Source organism: Etheostoma spectabile, chromosome 18, assembly GCF_008692095.1.
Source record: "Etheostoma spectabile isolate EspeVRDwgs_2016 chromosome 18, UIUC_Espe_1.0, whole genome shotgun sequence".
NCBI lineage: Eukaryota > Metazoa > Chordata > Actinopteri > Perciformes > Percidae > Etheostoma > Etheostoma spectabile.
In genome coordinates this window covers 4,018,861-4,035,821 of record NC_045750.1, presented here as the reverse complement: position 1 = coordinate 4,035,821, position 16,961 = coordinate 4,018,861, and the positions used below count along the sequence as shown (strand labels likewise).

The window sequence follows — 16,961 nt, the reverse complement described above, 5'->3', positions numbered from 1 at the left end:
AAATGAGATTTATTGACAAGGAATTCCAAAAATACCTGAAAAACTAGTGTTGATCCATTGGTTCTAGTGGTGATTATACTAGTAGTAATGGGAAAAAAGTGCAGACAATTTTGAAACAAGTGCCAAAAATAATTATTTTGACCCGGGAGGACAACATGGGTTAAAGGTACACACCATTTCCAATCTACTAGTCTGTTATACAGTTGAATGATGTCAAACTGTGTGAACTGTGAGTGAAAGGCAAGCTGCGGGGCGTTGTGCACCACAACTGGAGGTCAGCTGTAATGAGGCAGACATCTGAGGGCCGTAAAACGCCCGAAGGCAGAGAAATGCCGGCGGTATCGATCCCACCTGCTCCTCCCGTCCACATGTGCGTTAAATATTCTCGTCTCAGCTTGCAGTTTTTCTCAACTGGAAAGTTCAAGCTATCCATCATGGCGGGATCTTTTGAAGTAGTCTTTAGCGTTAATGCCTGCATTGCTGTGATTGTCGAAAGGGATTTATTGGGCCTCGGTACCACGAGGCAGTATACCTGCTTTAGTGTGAAGATTTACAGGAGGTGTTCCTGTCGGAATCTCCTGCTCATGTTTGGTCGTTCATTTTGTCACAGTTTGAGTAAAGTGACTACGAGGTCACTGTACACACTGAGTAAATCTTTCCTATGGATTGTTTGGGGATGTTTTACACTGTGAGGCGGCCACTGTTCTCCGTCACAGCTGGTTCCCCTCCCGGGTCAGGACCCCGCCAAGGATCACAGAGAGACTCAAAGCGGATTACAGGATGAATTTACGTGAAATATGTGTCGCATACACAAAAAACAGGCCTTTTGAATCCAAGGAGGTCACGTTTTCAGTCCTGTTTCCATGTGTTGTTTGTTTTTTAAGCAGTCCTGTTTGAGTCATTATTAGATTTAGGAGTTTGAAGTAGAGATGTTACGATACCAGTATCAGAAAAGATTATACTGCCTCAAATACTGGTAGCGGTATCGGAAAGTACTGGAGTTTATGCAACGATCCGATACCACGTAATTTAGCCCCAAAGAAAATCTATTTTAATTTATTTATATGTTCTTTTACCATTATGACTGTCAAACTGGATAATAAAATAAAGTTCTACAGCATTTATTGTTTGTTCATGTTTCACAAAAGGTTTATCCTGAGCTAGGCCGAACAACAAAGATAGAAATCATATCACATCCATACAGTAGTACACATCTGTTAAAACATAATAAAATATGACACAATGGTATCGGATCGGTACTTGGTCTCAGCCGATACAACTCTGGATTTCCCCCTTTCCCATTGCAGAATACTCTACCAGGAGTGCATGCTTGCACGTATTTGATTGGCCAACACAGTGTATTGCTGGATGTTGTTGCATTGGGTTGCAGCCAACGTTAAACCAATTTCAACTTTTTTTGTCTTGTTTTTTCCCTAAAAACATGGCAGAAGACACAAAAAGAAGAAACTTAACAGAAGATTATGGATATACAAATGTAACAGTCCCATTTAATCTATGGCAGAAATCTACAAAGTGTTTGCTTAAAGTGTCCAATTACTTTTATACATCTCTTAATACATTGTTGTGCACTTAAAAACACACATCCTATTTTAATTAATGCAAGGTGGCAGGCAGAATAAACCGTTAAAACCAGATATATGTCATTTATGATAAAAAGATTATTTATGTAGGAGAATCTCCCTGATATGCATGTATGTATAATAAATGTTCCCATGAGACAAAAACATTGAGCTCAGCAGTATTTAGCAGCTGTATTCAAATGCACACTGAATAATTCAAGTTATAGAATTGATGCAACCAACACAATGATATATGAAAAAGAAAAAAAAAAACATTTCACACAATATATGTAAACTTCATCTGCAAACGCTGAACATCTGTTGGACTTATTTACATAACGATGATGATGAGGAGGAGGAACAGAGCAGGGGTTAACCCACGCACTGGGACGCTTTGGGTGCTGTGTGACATCACGCTGGTGTCATAATAGTCGTAGTCGACTTGTCTGCACTGACTGCAGTCGCTGCCGCAGAAGGAGCAGGCGGACATCTGGCTCCTCCACTCCGACGTGTACGTTCTCACCGTCCTCCGCCCTGACCGAGACAGGGTGGACAGGTCAGAGGTCAACGGTTCAACATCATTAAGTGTATACAGGACCATGACCAAAACCCCCACGCCATAAAACTGTTTCTTCCCCTCTGCAGTCAGCCTCACCAACAAGGCCCCGGACACCCACTGTCTCTTAATTTACATTTAAGTATACTTACTGGGGCAATAAAACTTTAATATTTCAATATATATGTCAACCCTGAATGAGTGTTCTTGTGTTTATTGTTATGTGTGTAGTTAGTTAGTCTTAGATCCAAACCTGCGAAGGGTTTGTGGTTTGTAAAACCTAAGCCTAATATATTGGGTACCCCTAAAATCTCATGTGGCCCCAACCTGGCCCCCCTATATTTGAAATGGAACCACCCGTTTGATGCATCTGACATGAAATATCTTTATTCATTCAACATGAGTCTTTCTACGTTTAACTTCCGTTTTCTGTTAGATTTGTCCCTGTCACTTAATAACCACTTTGTGTCATATCTGAACATTTCTTCACTCTACGACACCATACCAATGGTGTTACGGGTGTTATTTGTTGAATATCGTTATTAAAAAAATACTATGACAAACAATTTGAAATGGTTGTTATAATAAGCACAATAGCTTTTGGACAATGCTTAACTGCTGGCTCACCTGGTAGACTGTGCGCCCCATGTACTAAGCCTCATCCCTTCCCGCAGTGCCCCTTTGCTGCATTTCTTACCCCCGTCTCCCCCCCCCCTTTCCTGTCTACATCTGTCCTATTAATTAAAGGCCGAAATGCTCAAAAGATATCTTAAAAAAAAATTAAAAAAAGTGTGTGATAAAACAAAAGCTGCAAAACGAAGAAGAAAAAAAAGCTAAGCTGTGTTTTTTTATGTAGTAGTATTACATACGTAAATAAATGGAAGTTAAAAAACAAGTGGTAGTAGTGTGTGTGTGTGTGTGTGTGTGTGTGTGTGTGTGTGTGTGTGTGTGTGTGTGTGTGTGTGTGGTGTGTGTGTGTGTGTGTGTGTGTGTGTGTGTGTGTTGTTAGTAGTATATCAAACCATGTAAAAAGTGCAAATGGAGATGACTGTGAAACTTCTTACTTGGTTCATAATAATCATAGATGATAACATTGGCCTCCTGGACTTTGGCGACTTTAAACTCCACGACCAGAGGAATCCGTACACACATCTCCTCCGTCGTCACCTGGAAACACATTCACATGTTTTAGTCTTTGACCCGGGTCAGACCGTGTGTCTGTGATCCAGGATGTTTTCAGCCGAGCTTACAGAGTCCAGGTACAGGACCACTTTCCCCGGCACCGTCTCCACTTTCTTGATGACCTGGTTGATCGGGACGCCGTTCGGCTGCAGGTGGAAGCCGCTCAGCAGACCCACCTCCATGATGGCCATGCCCGTCGCCGTCAGACCCAGACCCTCTGACAGACTGCAGGACAACGTTACAAAACCAAATTCCATCAGTTAAAAAAAACAACATAAGGAACATTTAAAGGAGAATTCAAGTCAATTTCAACACGTAGCTTTGCTGTTTGTAAATGTGGAGTCCTGCCAGTAGAGAGAAAAATGAAACCAATCGGTGATGCCCACACCAAGTTATCCTCCTGCTAGAGTTAGCACCCAACAGGCCTAAACAGGGCAAGTTTTAAACTTATTTTTAGACTTTAAACATGTTCAAAATGTCATTAAAAGTGCCTACCCATGTGCCGTCTGAGTGAACACAATGAATCTGACTGCAGTAGATGTGACACATTGTGTTTTATGGTTTTGTAAAGCGGCGTAATAAATGGTATGACATGCTATTGTGATGTAATGTGAAGAGAAAAACCTGCTGACCTGCTACAGATGTACAGATGTGAGACCATCGCTGTGTCAAACAGCTCGACGTCCAGATTAAAGGCCTCGCGCTCGCCGGCGTCTCGGCGCCTCCTCATCAGCCCCTCGTTCCTGATGTTGTAAAACACGTTCAGCTGAGGCGGAGGAAGAGGTGCGTTCACGGAAGGAAAAAAAAAATCTGATGGTTTTCAACAAGGACTGAGCATCTTAAAGGTACTCTAAGTGACGTTGGGTGACGTCAGTTCTTGTATTGTCAAACAAAATGGAGGTTAGCTCCAGACAACTAGCTAGACTATCTGTCCAATGGAGTTTTCGTCCATGACGCTTGTGATTGGTTTAAAGAAATGCCGATAAACCAGAGCACATTTCTCCCATCCCGGAATGCTGTGTGGACTAGCCAGACCTTCCTCTGCAGTGCCGCGCCCCTGATTTGCATAAATTAGCCTGAAACTCAACTTTATGTAATTGAAGAGTGGGCAACTCGAAGCCCCGCTGTTTATGTGAATAAAGTTTGCTTGTTGTTTCTGTGGCGGTACCTGAAACATGGCAAGTCCACGACCGGTTGCAGACACCCTCAGGTTCAGCTCCTTCTTTGGTTCAATCTGAAACGGATCGACATACAACAGATTACCTGCAGATCAATTTGGGTTTAATTTTCTGCTCCAACATGAAGTGAAATGACACCGGAGCAGGGGTGAAAAGTTTGACTGATTTTAATGACCCCGTTATGTTTCTCTTTTTCTTTCTTTCTTCTTTCTTCTTTCTTTCTTTCTTTCTTTCTTTCTTTCAGTGATCATATTATTATATATATAGATATATATATAGATATATATATATATATATAAATATATATATATCTATATATATATATAGATATATATATAATAATATGATCACTTTAAACTGTCCTTATTTTTAGTAATAAGGACAGTTTAAAGTGATCATTTTATGCTCATTTTTAGGTTCATAATAGTATTTAGTTTATTTTAGGTTTAATTTTCCAAAACACTATATTTTTTGTTGTACTGCACATTGCTGCAGCTCCTCTTTTCACCCTGTGTGTTGAGCTCTGTTTAATCTTTGTACCAAAATGGCATGGGTAGTTTTTTTTCCCAAGTATGTATGCGTGTGGAAGCACCACAGACACAAAATAACACCCCAAATCCTAGAAAAAAATGATTTTTTTCCCCCCATAATATGAGCACTTTAATAAACATTACATAGGGAATTGTGAGTGAGTGAGTGAGGGGACGGTTTCCAACACAGCTAAAGTGTTTCAGGCAGAGGCGCTACAACAATAGGCAGTATGAGAAACATCATGTTTTTTGAACATCAAAGCATGTAAACCTATTCTAGGAGTACAAAAAAAAGAGTATAATAGGGGCTCTCCATCACCTCTGTTTGACCTGAGCTCTCATTGGTTCTTCAAAGTTTCTGATAATCAACGGGTGCTGAATCATTACTGAAAACAGATCATCTTGTAATCAGCTTTTGTTTCTGATAATTGCGACATGTCTCTGTGCACCTGCTTGCTCTGGTGCAGCAGGTAGTTGTCCTGGACGATGTGGAAGAAGGCGACGGTGGTCGAAGGGTCGGCGTTCACTCTGATGGTGAGGTTGAAGTCGTGAGAGCCGCCGTGGGCTGCGAAGGTGGACAAGGCCTGCAGAGCCACGACCGTGTCCTAAGAGAGGAAACACGAGTCAGGAGTCATACTGTACATCTGCTCCGGAATATTCTGTTACAGTCCTGTTGCTGATAGACTTTTGCTTTGATAGTCGCCGCTGACGTCCTGTTTACAGCTGTGTACGTGTCGTTTTGCGAGTGTGTTCATGTCTGTCTGTACATCTGTTTTTGTAAACAAATAAAGTCATCTGAGGCTGACAAAGCCTGAGAAAAAGCTGTTTTCAATATACTGTATTTGGAGCCACTGATGCAGTGTGTGTGTGTGTGTGTGTGTGTCCATGCGTGCTGCAGGGTTAATTGTCCTGTCGTCGCCACATGCCCAGACGGCCACAGTCTCCCGCCGATGTGACACAAACCACAGACTCCTGCTGAAGGGAATTTCTCTTTTTGCATTAATGCACTTTATGATTGTCTTCAACTTCAGACTGAGCCTTAAAGCCTTTAAAGCAACATTTTCAGCTCAAGATCCAAAAGAGAAATGTGGTTTCTCCCCTAGAAAAAATATTGTTCCAAAAGTGATGCGGAATTAGGTGACTGCCGGCCAGTCATGTGACAGTTAAGTTTAGCAGTCTTTACAGTTAAGATTTAGCCGACAGAAGGTGAATATAAGTCCGGTACCAGAAAAAAAAAAACAATTGGTAAAAAACTTTTTAAAAAAGTGTAAAAAAAGAGAAAAATGGGAAAAGATGTTGAAAAAAGTAACAAAAAGGTCAAAAAAGTGACAAAAAAAAAAAAAAAAAAAAAAAAAGCTTTAAGATTTGGGGAAAAACCCAAGAAAATTTCAAAAAGCTAAAAAAAAAGTGGACAAAGTCTTTGGGGGAAAGCCACAAAAGTGTCAAAAAAGACGACCATAACCTTGATAAAAGGTTTTTTAATTTTAAATTTCCAGGTCGGTGGGAAGACAACACAAGGTTTGAGTAGTATTCCCAGGACACAAACACCCGTTTCAGGAGGGAAAGTCTTATAACTTCTTCTACAACGCAAATTCCGCTTGAAAGCCCTGTGTGAGCCACCACGACCTCCTTCCTACGCAGATCTTCATGCTCTTACACAGAAACTGTCAATGTTGTGCAAACAGTCATAATTACGTGGAATATATACAAATTACAGTGCATTACTTTTCATAGCTATATGTGTGAATGGTTGGGTTTTGAATTTGAGCAACTGAACACAGTATCCAAACAGTGAAATTACAACTTCTGTGTCCGTAATGTGATGCCATGAGGCCCAAAAATCCTTTTTCCCATTAACTAATACAGTGAAAACTGTAAATCAGTGGATACATTTTTTCAAGTGGCACAACCCCCCCTCCAAAAGGAGGGGGGGTTGTGCCACTATCAGAATTTGATCCCTCTGGTCCGATAACATTTGGAACATGACGGTCAGTGCAACAGTGTGGCTCCTTGATGGGTTTACTGTGATACACACAATACTTTGTTAGTGGAAATATTCATTGTATGGGCCCATTGTTTATGGGGCTTATCTGAATATCAGAATCTCACCTGAGTGCTCCCGAATCCTCCGTCTGGGTTCCGCTGCTGGCTGAGCCACTTCATGAGGCTGAGCGCCTGCGTGACGTTGCCCCGTTTGTGTTGGGCGAGCAGCAGGTACGACACCATCTCAATGTCTGCAGACCGCGGCTGCCACGACGACGACAGGCCACCGTCTGGGGAAGACCACATCGGCACGCCACCTACTCGCAGAGGAGTACGAGGAGATTTTAATGGAATATAAAAAAAGAGAGGCACATACTGTTGTTTTTACTCCACTACATTAATTCAATAACTTATGAATTAGGAATAATATTTATTAAGTATTTATTGGGGATTTCTGGGGGGGGGGGACCACAAGCTACCCAACTGAATATAAAAGGTAATAAATTAGCTCCTTAGATCTTTGCCAGCTGCAACATTATAGTGAGCAACACATTAATGCATCAATAATTAAAATACATTAATATATATTATTCTGAAATGGGTTGCTATTGCATATAGAGTACTTTTAATTTTGGTACTTCAAGTACATTTTCACGCTAATACTTTTTTTTAAATTTTGAATGCTGGACTAGCTTAATCCATAAAATGTACTTTATTACATTTATAGTTTATTATATTTTGTTTAATAATGTGAATCTTCAAAGTAGCTATTAACTAAAGATGTGAAAATACATATGGTGCAGTAAAGTATGGAGTAGCATAAAATGGAAAATAAAGTAAATTATTTCAAAATTGTACTTAAGTACATTACAGAAAATTTCAGAAATCTTCTCAGTTCACACACACACACACACACACACACACCATCGCACCTCTCATCTCAGCTCGTCCAATCAGCTGGCTGATTGCTGCGTCGGTGCTGGGGCTTCCGGACAGAGCCAGAGCGTAGGTGACTAGGCTGAGACTATAGTTACTGGACACCCCGAGAGCCAGGCGGGTCTCCAGGAACATCAGGGCCGCAGACACCTGGCTGTGGTACTTCGCCTGACAGAGGGGAACAGCGTCTCACACAGACGCAGCGAGACGAAGCATGAACTTAGACATTCATTGACTCACACCCATAGACTGTAAACATGATGGAAGTAGCAGCGGTGACGTCAGCCATTGATTTGTGGATTGCCATTTTTAAGTCAGTAATTTGTTTTTGCGGTTCCTATCTTGGTACTTGGGAGCCGGAAGTGATCCTATTTGGGAAAAAGGGCGGAGCTGGGGAGGATGACACATCTCGCAATTTTTTGTTTTTAATTTAGAGATTTATTGATTCTCACTCAACCCATACTGTAGAAAAATGTCACCCATTGGTTTATGGACTGCTGTTTTGAATCCATGCTAACGTTTGAATCTTTTATTTGAGCCATTTTTGAGCTATGAGCCAGAAGTGATCATATTTGGACAAGCCAGTGTCTCTGTGGTTTCACTGGCGTTGCTCTAAGCTAAATGCTAAAGAGCGGAAAATGACGAATTTCAACCCTTCTGATGTAAGTCATGCAGCGGAGCTTTACTGGCGGGTGAACACAGACCTCCGGGTTCTTGTGCAGTATGGCAGTACAAAGAGCTTGTTGATAAACGGCAAATTATCCCTGACGTTACCAGCTAACGCTAGCGTTGATTGACTATGCTGAACAAGACATTTTTAAGCATCCAAATCTTTGAAATGAAAACACACAGTGGATAGGATCAGAGTTTTTTAAAGATGAAAATACAGACAACCGCAAAAAACAAGTTGAGGTCTATTTTAAAGTCCATAGCGTTAGCATGGTTAGCATCGCTAAGTCTCTGTCCTGACAGCATCCCCTGCTTTATCGTCTGTTTAAAATAAATAGGACCATCATTTATCAAATGAACATCATGCTGTATTGAAGAAACTTTTAAACTAGCGATTGAGACCATGACCTCATTGTGAAAATGTTTACCGAGGTAACAAATCAAGTGAGACGTAAGCTCATATTCTCATAGACTTCTAGAGAAACCGACTTCCTTTTGGAGCCAGTGGAGTCGCCGTCTGCTGGAAATTCTTTTTAAATTTCTTTTTTTTTTATATATACCGTTTATTGATCCCCAGTGGGGAAATGACAATTTACACTCTGTTAGTAATCACTACACACAGGCCTGAAATACACGCCTGTGTTAAATTAGAGAGAATAAAGGTTTAAGGAGCTTCCTCATTGGCTTTCCCTTATCACACCCGGAAGTTGGACGCTTGCTCTCACCCTGATGTTGCTGTCTTCCAGCAGGGCGATGAGGACGTAGGCCGTGAGGGAGACGGGGCCGTCCAGGCCTCCCTGGAGCTCGGTGTGGATGACGCGACCGGGCTCCATGTATCTCCCATCAGCCTCCTGCCGGTCTCCTAACCAGGCCGCCGCTCCCTGCAGCACTTGGTCGTCGATGCTGATGAACGGCCGTGCCTGCAGGAAACACCTCAGCACGAACGCAGAGAGCCTGCAGAGATTTCTTTTGTCAGTGTTTCTAAAGGGGAGTCATGTTCCTGTTGCATTTACAGAATGAACTACTCAATAAGGCCGCGTTCGGACAGCCTGCGTCGGCCGTCCAACGGTCCGGCAAAAACGCAAGTCTTTCCATTCATTTAAATGGGGGTAAATGTAAATGGACTGTTTTTATATAGAGCGTTTTTTTTTCCTGCGGTGGCCAATCATGTAACCAGATAGACTTGATGGTGTGTTTTGAGCTATGGTTTGAGGTGAGTGTGAGAGTCCTGTACAGGAAACATCACTGCCTCTATCGCTGTCACAACAAAGTTTTAAACTGCCCGGGAGTTTGTCTAATAGCGGAATGTTTTCTGCAACAACAAAGCACTCGCTTGTCTCTTTTCTCTCTCTCCTGTAAAACGAAGATGCCCTCAAGTGTGGCCAGAAACGTCAAAATCTATAAACGATCTGACGGATAACAGTACTTGAGAAATGTAAAGTCTACTTGTGCTTTGTTGGAGGATCTGGAACATAACAGGATGTCACACAAGTGGGCCGCCACACACCACACAACCCTTCGGAAAATCGCCGGATTGTTTTTTTTGTTTTTGGTGTAAATGCCCGGTAACTCCTAACTGTCTATGGGTAACTCACCAAGTGCTTCCAGATGAGTCCTGGTCTCCGAAGGCACTGAAGGAGCCGTCTGCTCTCCGAAAGGACAGTTCCTGCTCATAACCTGGCGAGAACATCGAAGATTATACAGACAGCGGTCAGGTCATCCGCAAAGTATGTGCATAAAAGTTCCAGACATGGATACAGAAGTCAAATAAAAAACAGACAGACAATGAAAATAAACATGAAAGCTGATTATTTTACTCAATAGACTTGATACGAGTGCAGCGATAGTCTGTGTCATTTTTGACGTGCTAACTCTTGCAAGTAGAAACACACGTATTATTGGCAGAAACTCCTTTAACAGGGAGGGGAAAAAACAAGGAAAAAATTGCAGGTGAGGATATATGTTTCTTGCATTTGGTAGTGACATTACATTTTACAAGTAAATTGAATTTTTATCAAATTTGTGTAAAAAAGGTATCATTTAGAAACCAGTATCAAAGAATTTTACAGTATAAATTAGGGCTGGGAAATAAATCAATATTATATTTTGACATTGATATATGAGGCTAGATATAGTCTTACATTTTGGATATTGTAATATGATATGACACCAGTGTTGTTTTTTCTTGTATTAAAGGCTGCATTACAGTAAAGTGATGTCATTTTCTGAACTTCTATTCTATTGTTCGCCTTTACCCACTAAGTCATATCCACATTACTGATGATTATTTATCATAACTCTCATTCTTGTGGTTTGTGTGTATTTTTGTGAAAGCACCTACAATATCAACATTGATGTACTTGGTCAAAAATATTGTGAAATTTTCTCCATATTGCCTAGCTCTAGCAGCAAATTATAAGATAAAAGAACTCTGTAATTAGTAGTATTGCTACTATTATCTGTATCGAAAAGTTTTGAACGATACCCAGCCCTTTGAACAGGGGCCCAAGGAGTACTGTCACTTGGCTTCCAGACCTTGTCACATGACCAATTCATGTTTCCATGACCACTATCCAAAATGTTGATACATGGAACCAGCACTGAAACTGTTTTTTGTATAACATAGCAGACTAAAATCCAACATTTCTTATATTTCTAAATAGATTTTCTAGAATTACCTATGCCATCCCATTTAAAAAAAAAATCCTGGAATTTCCCCTGCCTATGATTATGTCAACGTGACTTAATGTCCTCTGTTTACCGTTCCTCATGTAGCCTGTTGCTCTTTCTGTGGTTTCTGTGTCCGTTTGTCCCACAGCGCTCAGATACTGCAGAACGTAGATGTTTGGTGCAAAGTTGATCATGTTCTGCTCCCCGCAGCCGTAAGGCATCTGGATCAAAGAGCCCAGGCCGCTAATGGACGGGCCCAGGATGTCACCTTCATCACCATGGAAACAGGACAAACCAGACATGATGAGGGAGAAGGGTTAGTGTGTACTGAGCCTAAATATCACATCAGGCAGTGAATAGGAAGATTTTTTTTCACTGTCGCAGCAGAGTGGTGACATAAATATTTGGATTCTGCAGAGATGCTTTGTCCAACTTAGTTAGGAATCGACTGTTTTACAGGCATCAGACATCAGGGGATCTGAGTCTGAATGGGTTTCACGGAAGATCGTGACTCAACGTTTTTCGGGGGGGTGTTTACATACCGACAACCGCCACTGAAGCTCTCTCGCTGCCCTCCACGACATCTGCCGGGAAGCTGAACGTGACGTCTTGACTGGAAAATGAATTTCCCGATGGAGGATGCTCAAACAGCAGCGAGGCGGAGAACGACTGCTCGAGTCCTTCAGCCTGCAGAATCAACAGCAGTCAGAAATAAACTCACAAACAAACGTGGTGAGTTCTTTTTCTGGGAAAAGGCCGAGCTGTAAAACCACTTCAGGGTTTTGGTGGGTTACAGTGGCGCAACAGATGCACACAGCAACACATAAAACAAAAGTACAAACCCAACATGACAGCTTCAACACTCACTGCCGATAATGTTCTGTTGACGCTGAACCTCTGACTCCATACTTCATTACGCCCCAAATAAGTCTTAACGAGTCTCTTGATCAAGGCTGGGCAATTTTGGGCCTGCGGGGCCAAATTTGTGCCCCATTTGTTTTGTTTTGGCCCTCCATGGTATTTGACAGGCCCATGCTTAACCTCCTCTTATTTTGAAAGTGCTGTAAAATACTAACCATGATGACTCTGAAACATCCATTTTGTGCAACAAGTAGTTCATCTGATTTTTTCCGCAATGCAAGGCACAATTCCTGTTAAACTTCCCTATTAAATTACATGCATAAGCTTTATCTACGATGAATATCAAGAAGTACGGTATTCATCAACATCAACATTTATTTTTCCAGGGACATTCTGCTCTAGAAGATTAACAGGTTAGGAAAGAAGAAGAGGAAACATATAACTGCTACACAAAATAATCTGACCTTTTTCTGGAAAAAAAATGTATCTTCATATGTTTTCTAATACTGTAATAGTACCACCAAATACTTCAATTGCTCTAAATGATATGACTTCCCAGGTATGACTGTCACCTTGACGAGCACCATCCTGCGGATGAAATCGGACGCCGCGGCCGATTTGGCTTTCACAGAGACGGGGATCATCCCGAGGACCAGTGGCTTGATGGGAACGAGGACGGACGCTACGTTCTGACTCCCCACAGACACATCGCGAACAATGTCCACGGACATCCCCTCAATGTCCGGGATGACAAACTCAAAGGTGCTGCTCCCGGCAACAATCACCGTGACCTGACAACAGAGAGCAAAACAAGCAAACAAAAGAAGATGTAGGATTTGCAGATTAAAGAGAAACTGGGTCCCGTCTTTGATGTGTCTGCAGGCGTGATTGCAGATAAGATGATACTGATGCCATATGAGATTATAGCAACCCTGGCTATATTATCCGACACAACCGCACCAACCCTGGGAACCACAGTCACTTGTAATCCAACACCTGCTCTATTCTACTGATGGTGCAGAGTGAACTACATACTCCAGGGTCAGACTCAGAGTGATTACATTTAATCAATCCACACTCCTATCTGTAACTACATTCAAGACATGAATAACTCTTCAAATTATATCCTCACTAGTCAGAATGTAACTCAAGATATCCACAATAACATTCTTAGTAGTAAATTAGAGTTTAAGATATTTACATCTTTGAATTGTACAAGTCAAAATTGAAATACTTCAAAAGTTTACTTTAAAAACAGTTTTAACATAATTCACGGTGAATGCCGTGTAACCAGTAACATAGCACAAGCACGCAGTTCAACTGGTCACCACTGTTTTCCCAAGATGGCGCCTGCCTGTATACCGAACGGTACTGTCTGTACTCTTTAATAAACTGTCTGTACACTTACGAAGTTCTCAGTGCTTCACTTTACATGTAGGGACCCTCATTATGCTACAGTGGAAATTTGAGCTTTGTTAGTGGTATAGAAATAGCGATTTATTTTTAAGTTTTTGTGCCCCGACAACTAGCGTTATAAGTTAATTAGGGGTTTGCCCTAAAACTGGTCCCATTGATTAGCATGAGAACATATCCCAGAGAACGTCGACTTGGTACCTGTAGGAGCCATTTGTAGCCACCTTTTAGTTAGGTTAATTTAGTTATAATTTAATTTAGCCACTGGGGGAGTATTGCACTAAGTGTGGCACATCACTGGGAATAAGGTACAGTATATTTACAGGTGTGGCAATCACTGAAATGAAGGTGTGGATGGCGGGGAACACACGGTTCTTACCGTAGCCGACTCCACCGACAGCAAGCCACCGCACATTATTAATCAGCCACACTGGGTAAAGTACTATTTTATGTGAAATACCCATTTTTTCTACTTTTATAATAAACAGGAACATCACCCAAAGAGAGACAATCAATGCCTGGAAAATCTTGTTGCTGCGGATTGAGAACACCATGGCATCCACGCAGAGGCTTACAGGACAGCCTCATCAGTACCCATGTGTTATTAACCCCTAGGTTCATTTTGTGTTGTCCTTTAAGAGAGTTCCTGTAACGAGAGTGTGTACGGTGGTACGGAGCAGCAGACTGACCTCCAGGTCCTGAGGGAGGTAGTTGAACAGAATGATCTCCAGCAGCAGCTCCTCTCCTCGGATGACGTAGGCCGGCAGGTTCAAGGACAGGAAGAAATCCTGGAACACTGTGAGCTGCAGGAGGGGTTACACGGACCCTTTATACTTTCTCATTAACTCACTAACAGAACATGCACAAGTCAATTTCATTCAAATTATTAATCATCAAATCCTAACAGAATGTACCTTAGGACCCTTCACAGAGACCAAACAAGATCTAGACCAAACTCTAGGATGCTAATACTACATTTGCTTTTGGGCAGTGGTGGACTGTAACTAAGTACATTTACTCTAGTTCCTGAGGATACTTACAGACTTTTACTTTAACTGCTCAATGCTCATATTATGCTTTTCTCCTTACCTTTATTGTGTTATATATCTTTTTTTGTGCATGTTACAGGTGAAAAACTTATTGAAGTGAGGGTTGATACCTCTGCCGGCCTCTCTACGACGCCCAGGCCCAGGTTCTCCGATATGACGAAGGCGGTGGCTGTCCAGGTTGTGATGCTGTCTGGTACAGTCAGAGGTATCGACAATAACTTTGAATTACTGCCAAAAAAAAAGATAGAGAAAAAATATTTAAAAATAAAAACAATGGTAAAAAATATGATTAATAACAAGTACTGTATTAACTAGGGATCAACCAACCAATCGATTATCGGCGCCGATATTTGGCAATTAGCCGATTAGTTGTATCAGTGTTTCATTTGAAAGAAAACTGATAAAAGGTCATTTTTTTTATAAGAGCGCTACTTTGCCTCTGCTACAGCTCTGTGTCTGTCCCTCTGCTCCGCTTTCACTCACCACCAGGCCTGCACGGTTTGGGGAAAATATGAATCACGACTTTTATAGCTTAGAATTGATATCCTGATTCTCTGCCAACAAAAACAGAACAAATTGGCATTGTCAAACAGATTTTTTTGGGTCCTGTAGAACATTGCACATCACCACAAGCCTGTAAACACAGAAGGCTTCAATGAAGAAAGTAGCAGCGTTTGTAAAAATTAAATGAGAATCTAGTCATAAAAATATAGATATATCTACATATTATGTAGAATTGCAGTATATTTAATACTTTTTTTATAACCAAAGTTATTCAAAAATTAAATGGTGAACAGGGTGAATCGAGATCGTGATTTTATGATGATTAATCGTGCAGGCCTACTCGCCACTTTCCCTGGTTCTGCGCCCTACCTCACGCCTATCGTGTGTTGGAAGGCCTTTTTTTAGATTCTTCTTAAGTTCCCCTTTAAGGGTATTTACATATAACTGATCCCCATGTGTTCCATATCAAAATGTTCTCCACCTATGTAGCAAAAACACTAGTTCCAACATTAACCAGGGTGTCTGGGTTGTCCACTTGGATTTTTTCAGCATCAGACGCTTCATTTCCTGCATTCTGGGGAATTTTTCGGCAACATTTTGTCCCTTTCCTGCATGTAATTGTCTTTCTTTATGACAATATTATTAATTAATTAATCTGATGCATTGTTTAAAACTTTCTGCAGACTATATACGTGTTTCGGGATGTTTTCTTAAGTGATGAATCCCATTTTAACAAATATTTGCCACAGCATTTAAACGCTTTGACTTCATTAACCCTGCCAGTTTTGATTAATGAGGTGGTTAAGCCCCCCACCCCCTCCACCATCCATCTAGTAAATTACACCTATGTTTCTGGGGCTTCACCTTGTGGTCATGTCCATCCATATCCAGGTCTCTGGAAAGTTCCAGCGCTCTCGTGGCTCCTGTTGTTGCTCCATTTTGTCTGTCAGGAACAATTGATGCATTCCCTCCCCTGCTGTGTAACAAGAGAAGGGTCAACTGTATTAGCATCACATAGTGAAAACTGTGACAGTGAAAAAGGCAAGCGTTTGATTATTGTTGATTTTTAAAACTTACAAAATTCAGGCCTCATGGGATGGTTCATCCTGTGTAAACTGGCGTCAGTCAGCACAACAAGATCGCATTTCTGCACAAAAAAAATACCAATTTCACACCACATTGTAGGAGAAACCAAGAAAAAAATACCAGATTAGTTTATTAAATGCATCAGCAGAGAATTGACATGATGAACCATATTATCACAATAAGACCAAGGGTTTGTGTGATGATGGGGAAAATATAGTTTGTCTTAAACACGTTTTCTGACCTACTAGAGTTTTTTGATTCATTGCCATGTAAATATGGTGGAGATAAGTGCATATGAAATCATCATTACTTTCTTGAACATATTGGGGATAGCTGGTGGTTACAATTTTTAACCACGACCCCCATCTAGGGCTGGGCAAGGGGCTGGGCTGGGAGAAAAAATTAAAAATCATGATATTTTTGACCAAATACCTCAATATCGCTACGATATTGTAGTGTTGACTATTAGTGCTTTCCCAAAATATTTACCCAATGAGATTTTTGATAAATAATCATCAGTAATGTGGATAAATGACTCACAGTTTCAACAGTCTGGTAAGTTCAGAAAATGGCATCACTTTACTGTAATGCAGCCTTTAAAACCAGGAAAAGACACTCATGCAATATTAGGATATAACAATATCCAAAATCTAAGACAATATTTAGTCTCATATCACCATATTGATATAATATCGACATATTGCCATATTTATAGTCTGTGCTGTGGTAATGTAATGCCATTTTATTTAAACAGGGACAATGCA

At 41.1% G+C, this 16,961-nt stretch overlaps 1 protein-coding gene across 1 annotated transcript in view; it reads right to left on the bottom strand.

Annotated features, from left to right (window-relative positions):
* Window positions 1-1,490: 1,490 nt before the first annotated feature.
* The window catches only part of cd109 (CD109 molecule), a 28,768-nt gene continuing 13,297 nt past the window's right edge, over window positions 1,491-16,961 (bottom strand). Inside the window, exons 17-33 of the mRNA XM_032543778.1 lie at window positions 16,189-16,258; window positions 15,976-16,087; window positions 14,718-14,835; window positions 14,248-14,361; window positions 12,718-12,936; window positions 11,827-11,971; window positions 11,376-11,552; window positions 10,210-10,291; window positions 9,340-9,568; window positions 7,942-8,113; window positions 7,136-7,326; window positions 5,476-5,631; window positions 4,487-4,552; window positions 3,951-4,084; window positions 3,387-3,543; window positions 3,201-3,303; window positions 1,491-2,114 (exon numbers count right to left, since the gene is read on the bottom strand). Of these exons, the coding sequence (XP_032399669.1) occupies window positions 1,912-2,114; window positions 3,201-3,303; window positions 3,387-3,543; window positions 3,951-4,084; window positions 4,487-4,552; window positions 5,476-5,631; window positions 7,136-7,326; window positions 7,942-8,113; window positions 9,340-9,568; window positions 10,210-10,291; window positions 11,376-11,552; window positions 11,827-11,971; window positions 12,718-12,936; window positions 14,248-14,361; window positions 14,718-14,835; window positions 15,976-16,087; window positions 16,189-16,258 (2,448 nt within the window). The 3' untranslated portion in view covers window positions 1,491-1,911. The remainder of the gene's footprint in view (window positions 2,115-3,200; window positions 3,304-3,386; window positions 3,544-3,950; window positions 4,085-4,486; window positions 4,553-5,475; window positions 5,632-7,135; window positions 7,327-7,941; window positions 8,114-9,339; window positions 9,569-10,209; window positions 10,292-11,375; window positions 11,553-11,826; window positions 11,972-12,717; window positions 12,937-14,247; window positions 14,362-14,717; window positions 14,836-15,975; window positions 16,088-16,188; window positions 16,259-16,961) is intronic.